A 21,662-nucleotide genomic window follows, 5' to 3' on the forward strand; every position below is an offset into this window, starting at 1 on the left:
TCGGTCAGCGTAACACTTCACAGTGCGGGGGGGTTCGGTCAGCGTAACACTTCACAGCGCGGGGAGGGGGTTCGGTCAGCGTAACACTTCACAGTGCGGGGGGGGTTCGGTCAGTGTAACACTTCACAGTGCGGGGGGGGTTCGGTCAGTGTAACACTTCACAGTGCGGGGGGGTTCGGTCAGCGTAACACTTCACAGTGCGGGGGAGGTTCGGTCAGCGTAACACTTCACAGTGCGGGGGGGTTCGGTCAGCGTAACACTTCACAGTGCGGGGGGGGTTCGGTCAGTGTAACACTTCACAGTGCGGGGGAGGTTCGGTCAGCGTAACACTTCACAGTGCGGGGGGGTTCGGTCAGCGTAACACTTCACAGTGCGGGGGGGGTTCGGTCAGCGTAACACTTCACAGTGCGGGGAGGTTCGGTCAGCGTAACACTTCACAGTGCGGGGGGGTTCGGTCAGCGTAACACTTCACAGTGCGGGGGGGGTTCGGTCAGCGTAACACTTCACAGTGCGGGGGGTTTCGGTCAGCGTAACACTTCACAGTGCGGGGGGGTTCAGTTCCTGCCGCTGTCAGTAAGGAGTCCGTATGTTCTTCTGTGACCACGTGGGTTTCCGCCAGATGCTCCGGTATCCCCCACGTTCCCAGGAGGTATGGGTTCGGGCTGGTAAGTTGGCACTGGAAGTGTAGCAACACTTGCGGGCTGTGTTCAGTCGTTCCTCAGACTGTGTTGGTCATTGATGCAAAGGACACAGTTCACTGTGGGCTTTGATGTACTTGTGACAAATAAAGATAATCTCATCTTCGCTGCCCTTTTACCCACTCAGTGGCCGTCTTCCTATAGCAGGGTGACCAAAGCCAAGCACAATATTCTCAGAGTGCCCTCATTGATGGGTTATACAACTGCAGATGCCGAATTGCCAGAGTACATCAAGTTTTAGAGGGGGTGCAGATGGGGGTGAGGCGGTGGGTGGGGAAGATGGCTCCCATTGACCAGAATACTCACCCTCCAGGCAGGTGGAATAGAACTCGATGAAGAACTTGGTCCTGCTGGCGGTTTTGACGATGGCTTCAATGTTCTCAAAGTCGATGTAGGCTTGGTCAGATGACTTGGACAGACCTGGATTTAAACAAGAACTAGGGATGAGCGTTAAACAGGAAGGTGATTTAGGACCTGCTTCTCCACCCTCTGCCATCAGGTTTATGAAAGGAACAGGAATCCATGAATCGGAGGTTATTTATTCCCCTCTGTCTGACCTGATAACCTCCTCCTTCCTGTCAGTTGCTCAGTATTTTGCTCTCTTGTTGCACGATTTATTTATTGATTATATATTCCTAATGTAATTTATATGGATGATGGGGTGGAGATACGTCTCTACCAAGGGAGGAGTAAGGTGCTCCTTCCCTCCGCTAGCCTGCAGGCCACCCTTGGGCAGGGTGTAGCACCTGTTTAGCAGCATCCCCCCACCCCGACCAGGGTCACGTGAAGCCATGGGGACAGGTGGTGGGTGGTCGTACGGGCAGCTGGTGCACATCACAAGTCCTGGTTATGCAACCACTGACGCCAGGCAGACAATCTCTGAAAAGCACTGAGAATAGCTGGGGTCACCCATCTTGTAAAGATACTGCCCAGAAGACAATGGGAAACCACTTCTGTAGAAAAATTTGCCAGGAACAATCATGGTCATGATCGCCCACATCATATGACATGGCACAAAACAAAGGAACAATTGTAATTTATAGGACTATATATTTTATGTTTTGCTCTATACTGCTCAAGAGGAAGCTACTGGCACAATGCAGGAAGCCCTGAACACCAATAGAGATGGAGAACCTTTATTGCTGCCCTAAACGCCAGTGACATAACGGGTAGTAAGACCTGTACAAACGTCATGATGTGCATCAGCGATAACAAACCTGATTCTGGCGACACTGGTGCCTTGCTCTGGGAATGTTGTCTCTGGAGGACAAGTCACTTCCTACACATCTATAGCAATCTCACAGCTATCAGCCCAACACCTGGAAGAAACTTCCCCCACTTGCCTTCGGTAGCACAGAGGCAAGGTAACTATTAAACCATGGACTCCCCTGGCACACATTATATGTCTGCATATATCCACACACATTATCATGCACCTGTGCCAGGGGCTCATTATGTAAGTGAATACATTCGGGACATTGAAGAGACGTTTAGGCAGTAAGAGGGCTCTGTGGGAGGGAAGGGTCCGTATGTTCCATGAGCAGACACAGCCCCCTGGCTGTTTATTAACCTTTCTTTATTTACCATTCCGAAGTGCTGAACCCATTGCCCAAACCATCATGATTTGAAAACAGTGCAGGTTTAGTATGAGTATTAAAGAGATGCTGCATTTAAATTACAATGCAGGCCACAGCAAAGCACCAAATGATCAATGATTGAGTTCACTGGAACCACACAACCTCCTCAACTTCATTCCATTAAAGCAGTGTTTCCTCTGCAGTGCTGTCCCTGACAACACATCAACAATACAGCACCCCCTCTACACTGCCTCTTAAACACTGCAGCAATCCCTCCACACCTCCCCCCAGCAATGCAGCACTCCTCCCAGCAATGCAGTGCTTCAACACTGGACCCTTGCACATTGGAATGCCCCTTCCACACCATTCCCTCCAGCAATGCAGTGCTCCCTCAACACCATTTCCCAACAATGCAGCGCTCCCTCAACACCATTTCCTCCAGCAATGCAGCACTCCCTCAACACCATTTCCTCCAACAATGCAGCACTCCCTCAACACCATTTCCTCCAGCAATGCAGCACTCCCTCAACACCATTTCCCAACAATGCAGTGCTCCCTCCAGCAATGCAGCGCTCCCTCACCATTCCCTCCAACAATGCAGCGCTCCCTCAACACCATTCCGCCCAACAATGCAGTGCTCCCTCCAACAATGCAGCGCTCCCTCAACACCATTCCCTCCAACAATGCAGCGCTCCCTCAACACCATTTCCCAACAATGCAGTGCTCCCTCCAGCAATGCAGCGCTCCCTCAACACCATTCCCTCCAACAATGCAGCGCTCCCTCAACACCATTTCCTCTAACAATGCAGCGCTCCCTCAACACCATTTCCCAACAATGCAGTGCTCCCTCCAGCAATGCAGCGCTCCCTCAACACCATTCCCTCCAACAATGCAGTGCTCCCTCCAGCAATGCAGCACTCCCTCAACACCATTTCCTCCAACAATGCAGCGCCCCCTCAACACCATTTCCTCCAACAATGCAGCGCTCCCTCAACACCATTTCCTCCAACAATGCAGCGCTCCCTCAACACCATTTCCTCCAACGATGCAGCACTCCCTCAACACCATTTCCTCCAACAATGCAGCGCTCCCTCAACACCATTTCCTCCAGCAATGCAGCACTCCCTCAACACCATTCCCTCCAACAATGCAGTGCTCCCTCCAGCAATGCAGCGCTCCCTCACCATTCCCTCCAACAATGCAGCGCTCCCTCAACACCATTCCGCCCAACAATGCAGTGCTCCCTCCAACAATGCAGCGCTCCCTCAACACCATTCCCTCCAGCAATGCAGCGCTCCCTCAACACCATTTCCTCCAACAATGCAGCGCTCCCTCAATACCATTTCCTCCAACAATGCAGCACTCCCTCAACACCATTTCCTCTAGCAATGCAGCACTCCCTCAACACCATTTCCCAACAATGCAGTGCTCCCTCCACCAATGCAGCGCTCCCTCAACACCATTCCCTCCAACAATGCAGTGCTCCCTCCAGCAATGCAGCGCTCCCTCAACACCATTCCCTCCAACAATGCAGCACTCCCTCAACACCATTCCCTCCAACAATGCAGTGCTCCCTCCAGCAATGCAGCACTCCCTCAACACCATTTCCTCCAACAATGCAGCGCTCCCTCAACACCATTTCCTCCAACAATGCAGCGCTCCCTCAACACCATTTCCTCCAACAATGCAGCGCTCCCTCAACACCATTTCCTCAAACAATGCAGCGCTCCCTCAACACCATTTCCTCCAACAATGCAGTGCTCCCTTCAGCAATACAGTGCTCCCTCAACATCACTCCCTCCAGGATTGCAGTGTTCCCTCAACATTGCAGCACCCTACCACATTGCTCGCTTGGCCAACAACACCCTCATTACTGATGCACTGTCCCTTCAACTCACTTCCACTTGAACCTCTCAAAGGGACCTGACCCCAGGACCCTTGGATCCAGAAACTGGAATGTTAGCTTCTGGGACCGAATGGCAAGGGCATGGGGCGAGGTGGGTGTACGTGTCTGGGGTTCACACTGACCCTGAACTGAACTAGAAGCTCTTCTGGCCCCTCCTTTCTTTGTGTGGCTAATTCACATGATTTTGATCGGGGCAGCCTGCAGGTAACTAATGGTACAGAGCTAGATTGAACCGAACTCAATATGCCTGGCCTCTTTCAATGACTTTGCAGGTTGGTGTGTTGTCTTATATTCTGTGCTTTCGCTCAGTCTTTTCTGTAATTTGCATGATTTTTTTTCCATATGGGGGGGTGGTGGTTTGATGTTTTTCTTTGTTTCATGACCGTCTGTGGGAAGAAGAATCTCAGGGTTGTATTCCGCACACAAACTTTGAACTTTGTTCCCACGCTCTCCAGCCAATGTAAACACACCCACCTTTTTTAGATACAAACTGAGACGTTACACCAACTTCGAAGGTACCGAAGACTGGCGAATGGTCACTCGTCACAATATCGTCCGTGCACCCTGTGGGAGGGAGGAGAAATCTGTGAATACCCTCTCTCCAGAAGTTGTTGTTCCCAGTGGAACTGATGGGCCATTTCTCATCTCAACTTGTACAGGGATTTGCGTTAGTTTAGTACAGTTGGATTAGACTGTTTAACTGTTATTTCCTTTGTAGCTTAACAATTAATTGTGGGCTTATGTTTTATATACATACATGTAGCTGTTCAGTATGCATCCTAGTGGACACAGCTGCAGAGAGTTGTAAAATTAGCCAGCTCTATCACTAAGGACATCCCCCACCCAGGACATGCCCTCTTCTCATTGTTACCATTGGGAAGGAGGTACAGGAGCCTGAAGGCTCACACACAACAATTCAGGAACAGCTTCTTCCCCTCTGCCATCCAATTTTTGAATGGACATTGAACCCATGAACACTACCTCACTACTTACTTAACTATTTAATATATATACTTACTGCAATTCACCATTTTCTTTTTTTCCCTATTATTATGTAATGCATTGTACTGCAGCCACAAAGTTAACAAATATCACGACATAGGCCGGTGATATTCGAGCTGATTCTGATACATGCAGTTACTTCGCATGTCCCCTCGTGGTTGCATCCTGCAAAACTCTGCAGCTGCATTATTTGAATAGAAGCTATTTGACTGGTGAACTTTTGCAAATTTGAATGGAATGAATCGGTATAAAAAGAGCTGACCATGAGGCCTCGCCATCTTCATTTTCCTCATCTTTTTCTTTTGTCTTTTGCCTCACCTTATCTTCAATTACTAGACCTCTATCTCTGTCCATTTTCAACTTTCTTTTTCCTATCTATGGTTAATAGAACGATTGTGAAGCAGCTGGCTTTGTGCTTCCTTCTGACTCCCGGAAGAAGTTTGGATTAAAAACATCAGAATGCAACAGCACACAGACCGTGCTGGCAGGGCAAGTAATTCAGGCTCAGCTGTGACATGCAGCCAGAACTGACAAGAACCGTAAAGTAAACACGTGAGCAAAACCCCACTGAACAGTGAAGTTACAGAGGGAGAGACATGCACATGCGTGGGAGTGAGGGGGCAGGGAACAGCGAGTCAGCTGCACAAACTAAGTTCAGAATCAGGTGAAACATTACTCACACTGTCGTGAAACTTATTGTTTTGCGGCAACAGTACAGTGTAATACATAATAAAAAAAAGTGAAAATAACTACAAACAAATCTCTTTATAAATATATACATACACACTTATATGTATATACACACACACACATACATAAAAAATAAGTAGTTCAAAAAAACCAAAGAATATTGTAGTAGTATTCATGGATTTGTTGTCCGTTCAGAAATCTGATGGCAGAGGAGAAAAGGCTGTTCCTGAAACATCCTTGACTTGATCAAGTACTTGACCAAACAGCGGAGGGTCCCAGAATTAAAAGGCCTCTCCGGGGCTACTCCTACTGAAAGGCCTTGACAGACTGGACTTTGAGAGGCTGTTTCCAATAGGACAAGGCGGCACAACTTCAGAATAGAAGTATGTCCCTTTAGAAGGGAGATGTGGAGGAATTTCTTTAGCCAGAGAATGGTGAACCTGAGGAATTCATCACAACAGATGCCTGTGGAGGCCAGGCCATTGGGTATATGTAAAGTGGCTATATTTCATGAGGAGTTTGAGACAACTTGGTATGTCACTAAAGACTACAAATTTCTACAGATGTACTGGGGGAGCATTCTAACCGTTCGGTACGGAGGGGCCGCTGCACAGGATCAGAAAAAGCTGCAGGAAGTTGTAATCTCAGTCAGCTCATTATGGGTACTAGACTCCCCAGCATTGAGGACACCCTCAAACAGTGATGCCTGAAAAAGCTGGCATCCATCATGAAAAACCTCCATTACCCAGCACACACCCTGCCCTCTTCTTAGGGAGGAGGCACAGGAGGGAGCCTGAAGAAACACTTTCGGAAACAGCTTCTTTCCCTCTGCCATCAGTTTTCTGAATGGACACAATCACTACCTCAGTATGTTTTTCCTCTCTTTTTGCACTACCTATTTATAATTATATATACACTTCTCACTGTAACCTACAATTTATTTTTACCATTATGAACTGCAATGTACCTGCTGCCAAACAGCAAATTTCATGACATATGCCAGTGATATTAGATATGATTCTGATTTTTGATCAGTCATGTGTCAAAGGTTATGGGAAGAAGGCAGGAGAATGGGGTTGACAGAGAAATTAAATTGGGAAGGGGGAACGAGAGAGTGTGGGGAAGGGGAACTGAGGGGGCAGGAAGAGAACATGTGGGGGGGGTAGGAAAGCTGAGGGAGGGTGAAAGCGGGAGACAGGGAGGGGGAGAGTGGACTGTGTTTTGGGAATGTGTGGGGAGGAGGAGGGTGCGCATAAAGGAGGTGGTATAAGGAAGGAATTGTACTCACCATACGAGTTACAAATGATGTGAGTCTCAGGGTATGATTTCCACAAGATCCTGTCACACCATGATGGGACATTTGTGCGCACCTGTGAATGACAGGACACGCCCATTTACAACGCGATGCTCACCACTGCAGTGTAAAACATGACAGGACACCCACACATACAACGCAACGCTCACCACCACAGTGTAAGAGATCACTCTGGGCATCAGCTGTGTCCTGGTCCAGCAAAGCCCCACCACGTGCAGGCACTTTCACAATAATTAAAGTGAACTCAACAGCACGTGTCAGTGTGGAGGGGGCCACCACAGCGAGGTACAGAGGCCGCCGGCATGCGCTGGTGTTGGACAGGCTGGGGGAGGGGGGACGGGAGCAAGAGACTGCATTCTTTGGATGGGGAGACTCAAAATGTGAGGCACATTCTGATGAAAGTGGAGCTTCCAGGGAAAAAACCCATGCAAAATGGTATTCGCAAAACAGTAGCTTGACTGCACTATGATTACGACGGGATCAATTCCCACCACTGTCTGTAAGGAGCTTGTATGCCATCCCCATGACCATGTGGGTACTCCAGTTCCCTCCCACATTCCAAAGATGTATGTCTGCGGGTTAGAAAATTGTGGGCATGCTATAAGAGCGTCAGAAACACGGCAACACTTGTGGGCTGCCTCGGACTGTGTTGGTCACTGACACAAACAATACACTTCACTGTCTGTTTTGCTGCTCCAAGATTCAAGACCACTTCATGTCATTTCCAGTACACAAATGTAAAGGAGAAAAAAAAATTGTTACTCCAGATCAAATGCAGCACAAAAAAAACACAATAAGATTAAAACAATAATAAAAAAAACAATAAATTTAAAATACAAGATAGCTTATATACATAGATTGATTGTATGTCCATAAAGTGTCGCTAGGACAGGAGTGTCTGTACATAAGGTGATTCTGACAGGAAATGATAAAGTAGTGGTGGTTGGGGGTGTGGAGGGGTGGATCAGCCTCACTCCTTGGGGAAAGTATCTGTTTTTGAGTCTGGTAGTCCTGGTGTGGATGCTACGTAGCCTCCTCACTGATGGGAGTGGGACAAACAGTCCATGAGCAGGTTTTGATGAGGCTGAGTACAGGGCTACGGTAGGAAACTTTGTCACATGGTGTGAGCAGAATTATCGGCAGCTTAATGTGAAAAAGACTACGGAGCTGGTGGTAGACGTGAGGAGAGCTAAGGTACCGGTGACCTCTGTTTCCATCCAGGGGATCAGTGTGGACATGGTGGAGAATTACAAGTACCTGGGGATACGAATTGACAATAAACTGGACTGGTCTAAGAACACTGAGGCTGTCTACAAGAAGGGTCAGAACTGTCTCTATTTCCTGAGGAGACTGAGGTCCTTTAACATCTGCCGGACGATGCTGAGGATGTTCTACGAGTGTGTGGTGGCCAGTGCGATCATGTTTGCTGTTGTGTGCTGGGGCAGCAGGCTGAGGGTAGCAGACACCAAAAGAATCAACAAACTCATTCGTAAGGCCAGTGATGTTGTGGGGATGGAACTAGACTCTCTGACGGTGGTGTCTGAAAAGAGGATGCTGTCCAAGTTGCATGCCATCTTGGACAATGTCTCCCATCCACTACATAATGTACTGGTTGGGCACAGGAGTACATTCAGCCAGAGACTCATTCCACCGAGATGCAACACAGAGTGTCATAGGAAGTCATTCCTGCCTGTGGCCATCAAACTTTACAACTCCTCCCTTGGAGGGTCAGACACCCTGAGCCAATAGGCTGGTCCTGGACTTATTTCCTGGCATAATTTACATATTACTATTTAACTATTTATGGTGTTATTACTATTTATTATGTATGGTGCAACTGTAATGAGAACCAATTTCCCCTGGGATCAATAAAGTATGACTATGACTAATAAAGCTAATCTTTAAAACCTTTACATGTTACAGGAGCCAGTGATGAAAGACAAGATGTTTAGAAATGTCCCAGTCCTCACTCACCCCAGTAGGTTTCTGCTTGTGGCAGACATACACATCCCGGGAACCTCTCTCATACCGATACGTTGGAGGGAAGGTGATCTCCTCTTCCACTGAGAACAGGAAGCATAACAAAACACCTGAATCAAACACTAGAAGCCAGGACCTGCCCACCAGAAACAAACAACACACTTGTGACCGTGTGGCCAAGTTCTACTTTGACTTCATTTGCATGTTTGTGGATGGGCCAGATCTCAAACAATGACAAGACGGATTGCAGGAAGGAGACAGACAGACTCTGGCACTGTGTCAAGCCAACATACCTCTCTCAAAGTTAATGAACTGACAATAAGAAAAAAAAATCACAATAAATATAAATATATATGATAGCTCAAATACATAGATTAATTGATTTCACTACATCAAGGATCAGCCTTGTTCCCCTTATACAATTGCATGCATTAGGAATTTCCTGTGGTGTGCTGGTCAGGGCATGGCATACAACAAAAAAATCCAACAATTATAAAGGATAAAGAATTGTATAAAAATAAAGTTAGAGGTTAAAGTATGGATACAGACTATCCTGTGGTGGTTGTCTGTCATACCCAACAATGACAGGAGACCTATGCAGGACAGATTTTAAAGCAGAAAAGCCATTGCACTGGGGCGGTTCTACTCTCTCTCGAGCTCAGACGGCCAGCTCCAGTGGTATGATATGGATAGAGAGTAAAATGTGTATAAACACCAGCATGTACTGTATTCACAATATAAACAGCATTATAAAAAGTGGTTTCAAGTGTTTACAGTGCAGCAATGGGGATATTAGACAGAGGGGACTAGTTAGAATGGATGATCAAATTAGCAGGGAAAAACTAAGCACATGTGACAATAATACACCAATTTCAATACTTACAAAATCGAAGGAATATTTTATTTTTCTCTCTCTCCAGGTTGAGCTGGTCAACTTTCTGCAGAGGTTCCAACTCTTTCCTATTGATATAATTCAGGATGTCCTAAACACAGGAGCAAAGAGTGCAAGAGATCAGAAGGGAAGGGAAGGGCCACGGATCGCAGAGAGGTGAGGGGTGAGCCAGCTCCCCAGCGCCCACATAGCTTACTTCAACTCCAGCTGACCGTATGGCCATATTCATTTCAGGCTCCCTGAGGAATGGAAAAGGTGGAAAGGGGAGGGGCGAAGGAGGCTAATAGAACATAACACATTAAAAAGAACAGGCCATTTGGCCCACAATGTAGTACCAGCCCTTTAAGACCATAAGACATAGGAGCAGAATAAGACCATTCAGCCCATCGGATCTGCTCTGCCATTCCTCATGGCTAATATAATATTTCACTCAACCCCATCCTCCAGTCTTCTCCCCGTAATCTCCAACACCCTGACTAATCAAGCACTTATCAACCTCTGCTTTCAATACATCCAATGACCTGGCCTCCACAGCCATCTGTGGCAATGAATTCCACAGATTTGCCACTCTCTGGCTAAAGACATCCCTCCTCATCTCTGTTCTAAATGGACGTCCTTCGGTTCTGAGGCTGTGCCCTCCGGTCCTCGACTCCCCCTACCATAAGAAATATCCTCTCCATGTCTACTCTATCTAGGCCTTTCAATATTCAATAGGATTCAGTGGGATCCCCTTCATTCTTCTAAATTCCAGCAAGAACAGGCCCAGAGCGATCAAGTGCTCCTCGTACATTAACCCTTTCACTCCCGGGATCATTCACGTGAACCTCCTCTGGCCCTTTATCTTACTCCAAGATCAACCTAACCCCTCCCTCCCACATTGCCTCCATTTTTCAATCATTCATCTGCCCCTCTAAGAGTCTCTTCACTGTCCCGAACGCCACCAGCCCTGGCAGGGCTCTTCATGTACCCACCACTCTCTGTAATAAAGCCTACCTCACACTCTCCTCCACTTTCACATTATGCCCCCTTATATTAGTCATTAATACAGAAATAAGCCAGGTTTCAGTCTCTAATTCCAATTAAATTATGTGTCATGGAAAGATTATGAATGGTAGATGGGAAAAGGATGGGGAGTAGTGGTGATGCTTTGGTGAGATTGATGTTCATCAAACACCTTTTATAGTTATTTTGTGGTCTGTACAGCTGTGGCCCAGCAGTAGTCATCAGCTGCTGAAGATGGAGTCCATATAGAGAGGATGTTTCCTAGAGTGGGGAAGGCACAGCCTCAAAATTAAAGGAATCTCATTAGAACCAATATGAGGGGGTATTTCTTCAGCCAGCGGGGGGTGATTCTGTGGAATTCATTGCACACACATCAGTGGAGACCAATCATTGGATATATTTAAAGTGGATTCGTTTTTGATACGATTTTGATTAGTAAGGGAGTCAAAGGTTATGGCGAGAAGGCAGGAGAATGGGGTTGAGAGGGATAATATGATGGAATGCTAGAGCAGACTTGATGGGCTGATTGGCCTAATTCAGCTCCAATGTATAATGGAGAAAATCAAGATCCCAATGAATGTGAAGGCCATGCTCAGAGATGAAAACCCTCACAACACATTACCGCCAAAACAATGCCTTCTCCCTGGCACCCTACAGTAGATGCAGCACCAGCCTGAAGACCAGAAGTAATTTTCTTTGGCAGTCAGAGGACGTGCAAGTTTCAAAAGACATTCTTTTAAAGGGTTAATCTTCACTGTTTCATTTTGGTGATGTGGCAGTTATCGTTTGCTGATGTAATGAACAGGCCAAGCTTTCTTCTCGCTGCTGGCACCAGGCAGGAGGTACAGAAGCATTACGTCCCACACCACCAGGGCAGGAACAGGAAGTACCTTTCAACCATCAGGCTCCTGAACTAACATGGATAACCTCACTCACCCCAACTCTGAACTAACTGCACATCCCATGGACCCACTTTCAAGCACATTAGATCACATATTTATTTTTTATTTGCGCAGTTGTCTTCTTTTGCACATTGGTTTGTCAGTCCTAGTGTATAGTTTTTCACTGATCCTATTGTATTTATTTGTTCTACCGTGAATGCCTGCAAGAAAATGGGCTTTAATGAGAGGTTGGACAAACTTGGGTTGTCTTCTCTGGAATGGTAGAAGCTGAGGGGAGATCTGATGGAGGTTTATAAGATTATGAGAGGCATAGACAGAGTAGACAGACAGTATCCTTTTCTCAACTTTGAAATGTCTAATACCAGAGGGCATGTTTTTAAGGTGAGAGGGAGTAATTTAAAGGAGATGTGAGAGGCAAGTTTATTTTGTTTTATACACACAGAGTGGTGGGTGTCTGGAATGAGCTGCCTGGGGCGGGGGTAGAGGCAGATACATTAGAGATTTTTAACAAAGGTTTAGATAGGCACATGGATGTGAGGAAAGGTAAGGATATGGACTTCGTGTAGACATCAGGGATTAGTTTAGTTGGCCATCTGAATACTAATTTAATCGGCTAGGCACAACATTGTGGGCCGAAGGGCCTGTTCCTGTGCTGTGTTGGTAGGACTGCAATTGATCTTGAATATCATGTGCAGTTCTGGTCGCCAGCTAGAGGGTGTGGTTAAACCGAAGCAGGTACAGAAAAGATTGACAGGGAAGTTACCGGGCCAAAGGGTTTGAGTTAAAAGGAGAGACTGGTCAGGCTGGGACTACTTGCTCTGGAGTGAGAGAGGCTGAGGACTGATCGATTGCACAATCTCACCTATTCCACAATCTATTCGACTCACTGGGACGGCCAGACTGAGTAACAGCTTCTTCCCTCAGGCTGTGAGAATAATGAATACTTTGTCACCACCGAGGTCTCATCACTAGGACTGGGAGCCATTTACTGTTTACCTGCATGCATTTTGAATTACATTTTATTAAATTATTTAAGGTAATATTTTGTTTTTGGTTGGGCACGTGGCCAAGTGGTTAAGGCGTTCGTCTAGTTACCTCAAGGTCGCTAGTTCGAGCCTCAGCTGTGGCAGTATGTTTGTGTCCTTGAGCAAGGCACGTAATCACATAATGCTCTGAGGGTCTGTGCGAGGAGTGGCGCCCCACACAGACTTCCAATCTGCGCCTCGTAAGGCACGAAAATGCCCGATGCAGGCCTCTCATGGTCTGAGTCGATGTCCCCCCCTTTGTTTTATCTGCTGTTTAGTGGGTGTACTGTGGTCTAGAGGAACGTTGTTTCAATTGGTTGTATATATACACGCAGTCGGGTGACAATAAACTTGAACAATGTTTAAAAGGCATTTGGACAGGTACAGTTAAGCTTTAGAGTCTGCAAGTCTACTGGGGAATTTGGAGGCTCAAAGTGTGGGGAGTCCACTGGAGGCCCAGAGGTGGTCTCTCCTGGTGTTGGAAGTGTGGGAGAGAGGGAAAGTTACACCACCTTGGCTCCCTTGTTGTGATGGTTGCTTGTGTTGTTCTGCCGAGAATGGGCCAGAATGCGGGCTGCCCCCAGCACACCCTTGGGCTGTGTTAGTTGTTAATTCAAACAATTCCTTTCACTGTGTTTCGATATACACGTGATAAATCCGTATCCATAGATATGACTCAAACAGAGGCAAATGCAATTGGTTTAGATGAACAGTCAATAGACACAAAATGCTGAATGAACCCAGCAGGGCAGGCAGCATCTATGGAGAGGATAAACAGCCGACGTTTTTGGATGAGGCTCTTTATCAGAACTGTGGAGTCCTGATGAAGGGTCTCAGCCCGAAACATTGGCTCTTTATTCCTCTGCATTGATGCTGCCTGACCCGCTTGTGTGTGTTCCCCTGGACTTGCAGCATCTGCAGAATCGTCAGTCTCTAGCCTGCTCCTGGGCTAGTTGGGAAGCAAACTGGGAATGGTCAAAGCCAAGAGGGGAAGTGGTCTGAGGGGACAGGAAGCAGCATGCTCATGTGGTGACACGACCTACCTGCAGCTCCATGTCCAACCGGTAATTGAGGTCTCCAAACCAGAAGAGATGGGTGAACCGTAAGGAGATGTCGAAAGAGCTGAGTTGCTTATCGCCCAGGGAAAGTAACCTCAGGATGTCCAAGTAGTTTTGGTTTCGCCTGGGTGCAAGAGACAGGACTGGATAAAGACAGCGTTCACTCCGGTTCAATGTTCTCCTGTTCTATCAAGTAGCTGGTCTTAAAAAGGCAGCTTCCATCATGAAGGGACACTCCCTCATCTCACTACTACCATCACGGAGGTGGTACAGGAGCCAGATTCAACATTTTAGGAACAACTTCTTCCCCTCCACCATCAGATTTCTGAACAATCCAAGAACCCACAAGCACTAACTCATTATTTCTTTTCCTTTACATTATTTATTTTTGTTCTTGATAGTACAATTCTGTCAGCTGAATTCTTCCTGCACACGCCAGCCACTTACAGGACAGAGTGCTGCCTCAACAAAATGTGCAAACAATCTGATCACCACCACCATCTGTAACGAACCTCCTCACAAGGAAACATGAAGTGGAAAAAAGAGAAGGCATTTGGTCATCTACAGATGTCAGCAAGACCAAGGAACAGATGGTAGATTTCAGGAAGGGGAAGTCAGGAGAACACATGAGGGGTCAGCAGTGGAAAGGGGGAACAGCTTCGAGTCTCTGGGCCTAAAACATTGATGCAATTGCGAAGAAGATATGCCAGTGGATCTATTTTGTTACAAACTTGGAGATTCAGTACTTTTACAGACTTGTACAAAAGTTTGGAGGAAAACATTCTGACTGGTTGTATCACCATCTGGTACGGATGCACCACTGCACAGGATCTTGGACATCTTTCGGCACAGCTTTGTGAGCCGAAGGGCCTGTATTGTGCTGTATGTTTTTTAGATTATGAGGACATGCAGTCCTCTTTTATTGTCATTTAGTAATGCATGCATTAAGAAATGATACAATGTTCCTCCAGAACGATATCACAGAAACACAAGACAAATCAAGACTGAAAAACTGACAAAAACCACATAATTATAACATATAGTTACAATAGTGCAAAGCAATACCGTAATTTGATAAGAACAGACCATGGGCACGGTAAAAAAAAGTCTCAAAGCCTCTCGAAAGTCCCATCATCTCATGCAAACAGTAGAAGGAAGGAAAAAGACTCTCCCAGCCATGAACATCCAGCGCTGCAAAACTTGCCGATGCAGCACCCTGGAAGCACCCGACCACAGCCGACTCTTGAGTCCGTCCAAAAACTTCGAGCCGCCGACCAGCCCTCCGACACTGAGCACCATCTCTGCTGAGCGCTTCAACCCCGGCCCCGGCAACAGGCAATAGGCAAAGCCGAGGATTCGGGGCCTTCCCCTCTGGAGATTCTCGATCACACAGTAGCAGCGGCAGCGAAACGGGCATTTCAGAAGTTTCTCCAGATGTTCCTCCGTGCTTCTCACGTCTGTCTCCATCAAATCAGGATTGTGCACGGCCCCTACTTAACAAATACGATATCATTTCGGAGCGACCGCGCGCGCTGCGTCACGCTGCCATCTTCTCTTCCCCTCCTTTTTCTACATTTTCTATGTTTCAAGAGGCAGTGCCCCAGGAAGGTGCCTTCCATCTCTAAAGGCCCTCACTATCCAAGATGTGCCCTCTTCCCATTACCAGCATCGGGAGGGAGGTACAAGGAGCTCGAAGATTCTTTCCGAATGACCCACGAGCCCAGAAACACTATCTCACTGTCACTGTACCTTTTGTTTTGCACTGGTCATTTCTGTAGCTTTACATTAATTTTATGTCTTGTACTGTACTACTGCTACTGCAAAACAACCCGCTTCATGTCACGTGTCAGTAATAATCTGATTCTCTATCAAAATGAACATCAGGGCAGTAAATCAGACCATAAGACATGGGAGCAGAATTAGGCCACTCGTCCCATCTTTCTGCTCTGCCATTCCATCGTGGCTGATTTATTGTTCCTCTCAACCCCATTCTCTTGCCTTCTCTCCGTAACTTTTGACGCCCTGACTGATCAACTCTACTTAAATATACTCAATGATTTGGCCTCTACAGCTGTCAGTGGCCATGAATTCCACAGACTGATTAATGAATCAACATATTTATTTATTTAGCGAAACAGTCCTTCTGGCCCTTTGAGCCATGCTGACCATTATTCCGCGCGCCCCCCCCCCCCATTAAACCTGATTAACCCAAACTTAATCATGGGACAATTTACAATGACTAATTAACCTACCCAGTACGGCTTTGGACTGTGGAGGGAAACCAGAGCACACAGGGAAAACCCACACATTCCATGGGGAGAACATACAGACTCCTTACGGATGGTGCCAGAATTGAACTCCCAACTCCAACACCCCGAGCTCTAATAGCGTTGTGCTAACCACTACACTACTGTGGAAGATATTAGCCAGAGGAGAGTGAATCTGTGACATATACACACTTTAATAATAAACTGACTTTGACACACAGTAGCTACCATCAGTAAAACCTGGTGGACCTGGTTCACCTCTGCATGACAGAAACTCACGGGTGAGCTTCCTTTCCCAGTACAACGACCAATAAGGAGGCTCCACATTAGACTTACCTTGCAGTCTTCTCATTACCAGATGTTAAATGGCAGTTCACAAATCCAAACGATGTGCCATTGAACATGAAGGAAACGCCAACTGCACCTTTGTTACCTGTGAAAGATGAAGGAAAATCTTCAGTGAATTGGACCTGATACAAGTTCAAGTTCTAGGTTAATTGCCATTCAACCACACATGTATAGACAGCTAAATGAAACAGTCTTGTTCCAGGGCCAAGGTGAAAAACATAGTACACTGTGTCAGTGACATCTATGACGAAAGGCCAACTGCCTGTCTGTATCACCGCCTGGCATAGAAAACCTCAGAGGAATACAAAGAGGATACAGACGGTGGTGGACCCAGCTACAGCCCTCTCGACCATCCAAAACATCTACACCAGTCGAGGTCTCAGGAAGGCAACACCCATCATCGGGGAACCCCCCCCCCCACCCCAAAAATCTGGGTCACTGTCTCTTCCCATCAGGCAGAGGCAGGAGGTACAGGGTTCTGAAGACCCACACCTCCAGGTCTCTCCCCACTACCATCAGGTTTGTGAGCCCACCTGAAAAACCCCAGAGGCTCTCTGTTGGTAAGGGTCGACCACGGATATTGCACCCCAGCTGTCCACGATACACAAGCCTGCACAGTACGATATGGACAGCAAGCTGGACCCTGAGCAGCAGGCTCACTCCTTCGGCACAGCTGCTGAACCCAAAGGAATGGCAGAGACCCATACTGTTTGGCAGCAGCGATGTTGCAGGACTTGCCCATTAGCGCTGAACTCAACGTAGGACTGTGTTATGGACTCCAGCTCCGGATTTTTCATTGGTGTTTATTTCCAAAGCTTTTCCCCATAGCTACAAGGCAGTGGAAGTTTGAGATCAGAGTTTTGCTTATCCTAGATGAGCCACTGACCCACCATTGCCCTTTTTTTTTTGTCAGTAGAAACAGTTCCAGCAGGCTTAGCAGCTAAGTCACACATGAAGGCCAGGAGCTGGACCTGGTTGTCAGAGGCTATCTGAGATGTATGCCATTGGAAGTATTTAGTAGGTAATGGGAGCTTATTCCCACTACCACGCCCGGTTATAACAACTGCAAGGCCTCAAAAACCATAATACTATATTTTTGGATGTGGAGAGGATGTTTTCTATGGTGAGAGAGTCTTAGACCAGAGGACACAGCCTCAGAATAGAGGGGCATCCTTGTAGAATGGAGATGAGGAGGAATTTCTTTAGTCAGAGGGTGCTGAAAGTGTGGAATTCTTTGCCAAGTCTTTATGTATACTTAAAGCAGAGATTGATGTATTCTTGTTAGTCAGGGCATGAAGGGATATGGGGAGAAGGCAGGAGATTGTGGCTGAGAAGAAATTGGATCAGCCATGATGAAATGGCGGAATAGACTTGATGGGCCAAATAGCCTAATTCTACTCTTATATCTTAATGGTCTTAATAAGGGGCCCAAAACTACTCACAATATTCCAAGTGAGGCCTCACCAGTGCTTGATAAAGTCTCAACATTACATCCTTACTTTTATATTTTGTCCTCTTGAAATGAATGCTAACATTGCATTTGCCTTCCTCACCACAGACTCAACCTGCAAATTAATCTTTAGGGAATCCCGGACAAGGCCTCCTAAGTCTCTTTACACCTCAGTTTTTTGTATTTTCTCTCCATTTAGCTCACTGGCTCCTTAACTCCTTTCCCTTTCCTGACTCTCCCAGTTCCCTGTGTCCTGCACCTCGGGTGTAACTACCTCTCTGTATGTCCTATCACTCCTTCAGCCTCCGGAATAATCCGGAGTGCATCCATTTTGCAGCTCCGACTCCTTAACGTGGATCATTAGAAGCTCTAGCTGGGGCTTGCATCCCAGCATCTGGAACATAGGGCACGCGACAGAACTGGCTGGTGAGCCTTGGTTAGACTTGCTCACAGCAACTTGGAAGAAAAGCGTCACATGGACCTGGAGACTGCCCAACAGAAGAGGAAAGGAGCAGCAACAGCCGTGCCTGTGGAATCATGATGTTCTCCTTGTCCTCACTGTGAACGTCTACACTGCTCGGGAACTGACCTCCAAACACACAGTGAGCTGCACAAGCACAATCGTCATTGTCCAAACTGACGTACAACCAACATATAATTACTGTAATTTATAGATATTTAAAATTATAATGTATTGCAGAACAGTACATTTCATGATGTACGCCAATGATAATAAACCTGATTCGGACTCTGCACACGGTGCATCAGCAGTATGCCAGCAGGTACAGTGCTGTCGCCAGTTTACATACCCAGAGTGTTGGCTATTCCGGTCTTCACGCTGGACGTGCTGACGTGGCTGATCCTGTTCTCGTGCTCCGGCTTCACCAGGACGGCGATTTTAATGTTCCACAGCGTCTGCATTGCAATCTGCAAATGGACACATTTACTACACGGTCACTTACCGCTTCAGAGCACAAGCACCAATCGGACACTAGACCCACCATATCGACCAAAAGGCTGGAGACATCCTTTGTGGAGACATGCTATAGTTGCATCAGTATCTGGTGTGGAGGGGCCACTGCACAGGATCGGAAAAAGCTACAGAGGATGTAGACTCAGGCAGCTCCATCGTGGGCATTAATGTCCCCACCTTCGAAAGGCAATGCTCAGAAAGGCATCCATCAGTAAGGACCCTCAACATCAAGCACATGCCCTCTTCTTTTTCCACTGAGGCAAGGGGAGAAAAAAACCAGAGGACATGGGTTAAGGGTGAGGGGGGAAAAGTTTAAAGAGAACATTAGGGGGGGCTTCTTCACACAGAGAGTGATGGGAGTGTGGAATGAGCTGCCAGACGAGGTGGTAAATGCGGGTTCTTTTTTAATATTTAAGAATAAATAGGACAGATACATGGATGAGAGGTGTATGGAGGGATATGGTCCGTGTGCAGGTCAGTGGGACTAGGCAGAAAATGGTTCGGCACAGCCAAGAAGGGCCAAAAGGCCTGTTTCTGTACTGTAGTTTTTCTATGGTTTCTCATTGCTACAATCAGGGAGGAGGTACAGGAACACGAAGGCAAACACTCAAATGTTTTAGGAACAGCTTCTTCTCCTCTGCCATCAGATCTCTGAATGGTCCATGAACACGACCTCACTTCTTTTTTTTTGCTCTTTTTGCACTACTTAATTTAATATTTTACACACAGCATATTTCTTATGTAATTTATTTTTTAAATTACTATGTATTGAAATGTACTGACACAAAACAACAAATTTCACAACATCCGTTAGTGATGGTAAACCTGATTCTGATCGCCAAATAATGATTGAGATAATGCAGGGAACAGGCTAACAGCCAGAAGTCCTTCTCGTTCCTTTACTCCCAGCGGGTGTTAACAGGTGATAAGAGGAACCTGAGGAGGAACTTCTTCATTGAGAGCGTGCGAGTGTGGAATTAACTGCCAGAGGAAGTGGTGGATGTGGGTTGGATTGCAACATTCAAAACAAGTTTGGATAAGTAACATGGATAACAGGCTGGCATTGACTGGATGGGCCGAAGAGCCTGTTTCTGTGCAGTGGTGCTCTATGACCCCATGATGCTTGGTTTGTCCATGGGGAGAGCTGTTTGGTTCAATCAACATGAAATAGGATACTCACATACAAATTAGCTGCAAGAGCAAGTCATGGTGCCTGTAATGAGATTTAATGAGATTACAGTAGATCACTCACAACACGCTGGAGGAACAGAACAGGTCGGGCAGCATCCGTAGAAAAGATCGGTCGACGTTTCGGGCCGAAACCCTTCGTCAGGTTCCGGCCTGAAACGTCGACCGATCTTTTCCACGGATGCTGCCCGACCTGCTGAGTTCCTCCAGCGTGGTGTGAGTGTTACTTTGACCCCAGCATCTGCAGATTATTTTGTGTTTACAGTAGATCAGATTGTCACATCAACATGTCAAACTCATTTACCAATAAAAATCTTTCATCCCCTTACCACTGTCCCTTCATTACCTTTCTTAAGACCATAAGACACAGGAGCAGAATAAGGCCATTCAGCCCATTAAGTCTGCACCACCATTTCATTATGACTGATCCCGGATCCCACTCAACCCCACACACCTGCCTTCCCCCCCATATCCTGTGATGCCCTGACCAATCAGGAAACAGTCAACTTCCACCTTAAATATACCCACGGACTTGGCCTCCACCTCAGTTTGTGGCAGAGCATTCCACAGATTCACCACTCTCTGGCTAAAAAAAAAATCCTCCTTATACCTCTGTTCTAAAAGGTTGTCCCTCAGTTTTAAGGCTGTGCACCCACCATAGGAAACATCCTCTCCACATCCACCCTATCTAGTCCTTTCAACATTCAGTAGGTTTCAATGACGTCCCCTACATTCTTCTAAGTTCCAGTGAGTACAAGCCCAAAGCTGCCAAATGCTCCTCATATGTTAACCCCTTCATTCCCAGAATCATCCTTGTAAATTTCAGGGAAAACTCCAGACCTCAAGTGACTGACCATGCTGGTTCTGAAATGCCTGGTTCTCAATTCTCTCACAGGAGAAGAGATCTTTGCATTGGACCTTGGGGCTTTTACAATTTTTTATCGATGCACCATTGAAAGCATCCTGTCTGGATACATCACAACTTGATACGGCAAATACTCTGCCCATGACTACAGAAAACTGCAGATTTGTGGACACAGCTCAGCACATCCATGGACTCTGTCTACACTTCTTACTGCCTCAGTAAAGCAGCCAGTGTAATCAAAGACCCACCCACTCCGGACATTCTAACTTCTCCTCTCTCCCATCAGATAGGAGATACAAAAGCCTGAAAGCTCGTCCCACCTGGCTCAATGACACCTTCTACCCCACTACTATAAAACCACTGAATGGTTCCCTAGTACAACAAGTTGGACTCCTAACTTCTACCTTTCTCTGTAACTGTAACACTTTATTCTGCATTCTGCACTGTAATGAATTGACCTGCATGAACAGCATTCAAGATGTTTCTCACTGTACCTCAGCACTTGTGTCAACAATAAACCAATT

General features: G+C 46.7%; 1 protein-coding gene across 1 annotated transcript in view; it reads right to left on the bottom strand.

Annotated features, from left to right (window-relative positions):
• inppl1a (inositol polyphosphate phosphatase-like 1a) overlaps window positions 1–21,662 on the bottom strand; it is a 217,441-nt gene that overhangs the window by 41,457 nt on the left and 154,322 nt on the right. The window contains exons 13-20 of the mRNA XM_063054726.1: window positions 18,922–19,039; window positions 16,651–16,747; window positions 14,033–14,171; window positions 10,052–10,151; window positions 9,163–9,251; window positions 7,162–7,243; window positions 4,656–4,745; window positions 1,005–1,118 (exon numbers count right to left, since the gene is read on the bottom strand). Coding sequence (XP_062910796.1) covers window positions 1,005–1,118; window positions 4,656–4,745; window positions 7,162–7,243; window positions 9,163–9,251; window positions 10,052–10,151; window positions 14,033–14,171; window positions 16,651–16,747; window positions 18,922–19,039 — 829 coding nt within the window. The remainder of the gene's footprint in view (window positions 1–1,004; window positions 1,119–4,655; window positions 4,746–7,161; window positions 7,244–9,162; window positions 9,252–10,051; window positions 10,152–14,032; window positions 14,172–16,650; window positions 16,748–18,921; window positions 19,040–21,662) is intronic.

This window comes from Mobula hypostoma, chromosome 7, assembly GCF_963921235.1.
Source record: "Mobula hypostoma chromosome 7, sMobHyp1.1, whole genome shotgun sequence".
In the NCBI taxonomy this organism is placed as follows: Eukaryota; Metazoa; Chordata; class Chondrichthyes; order Myliobatiformes; family Myliobatidae; genus Mobula; species Mobula hypostoma.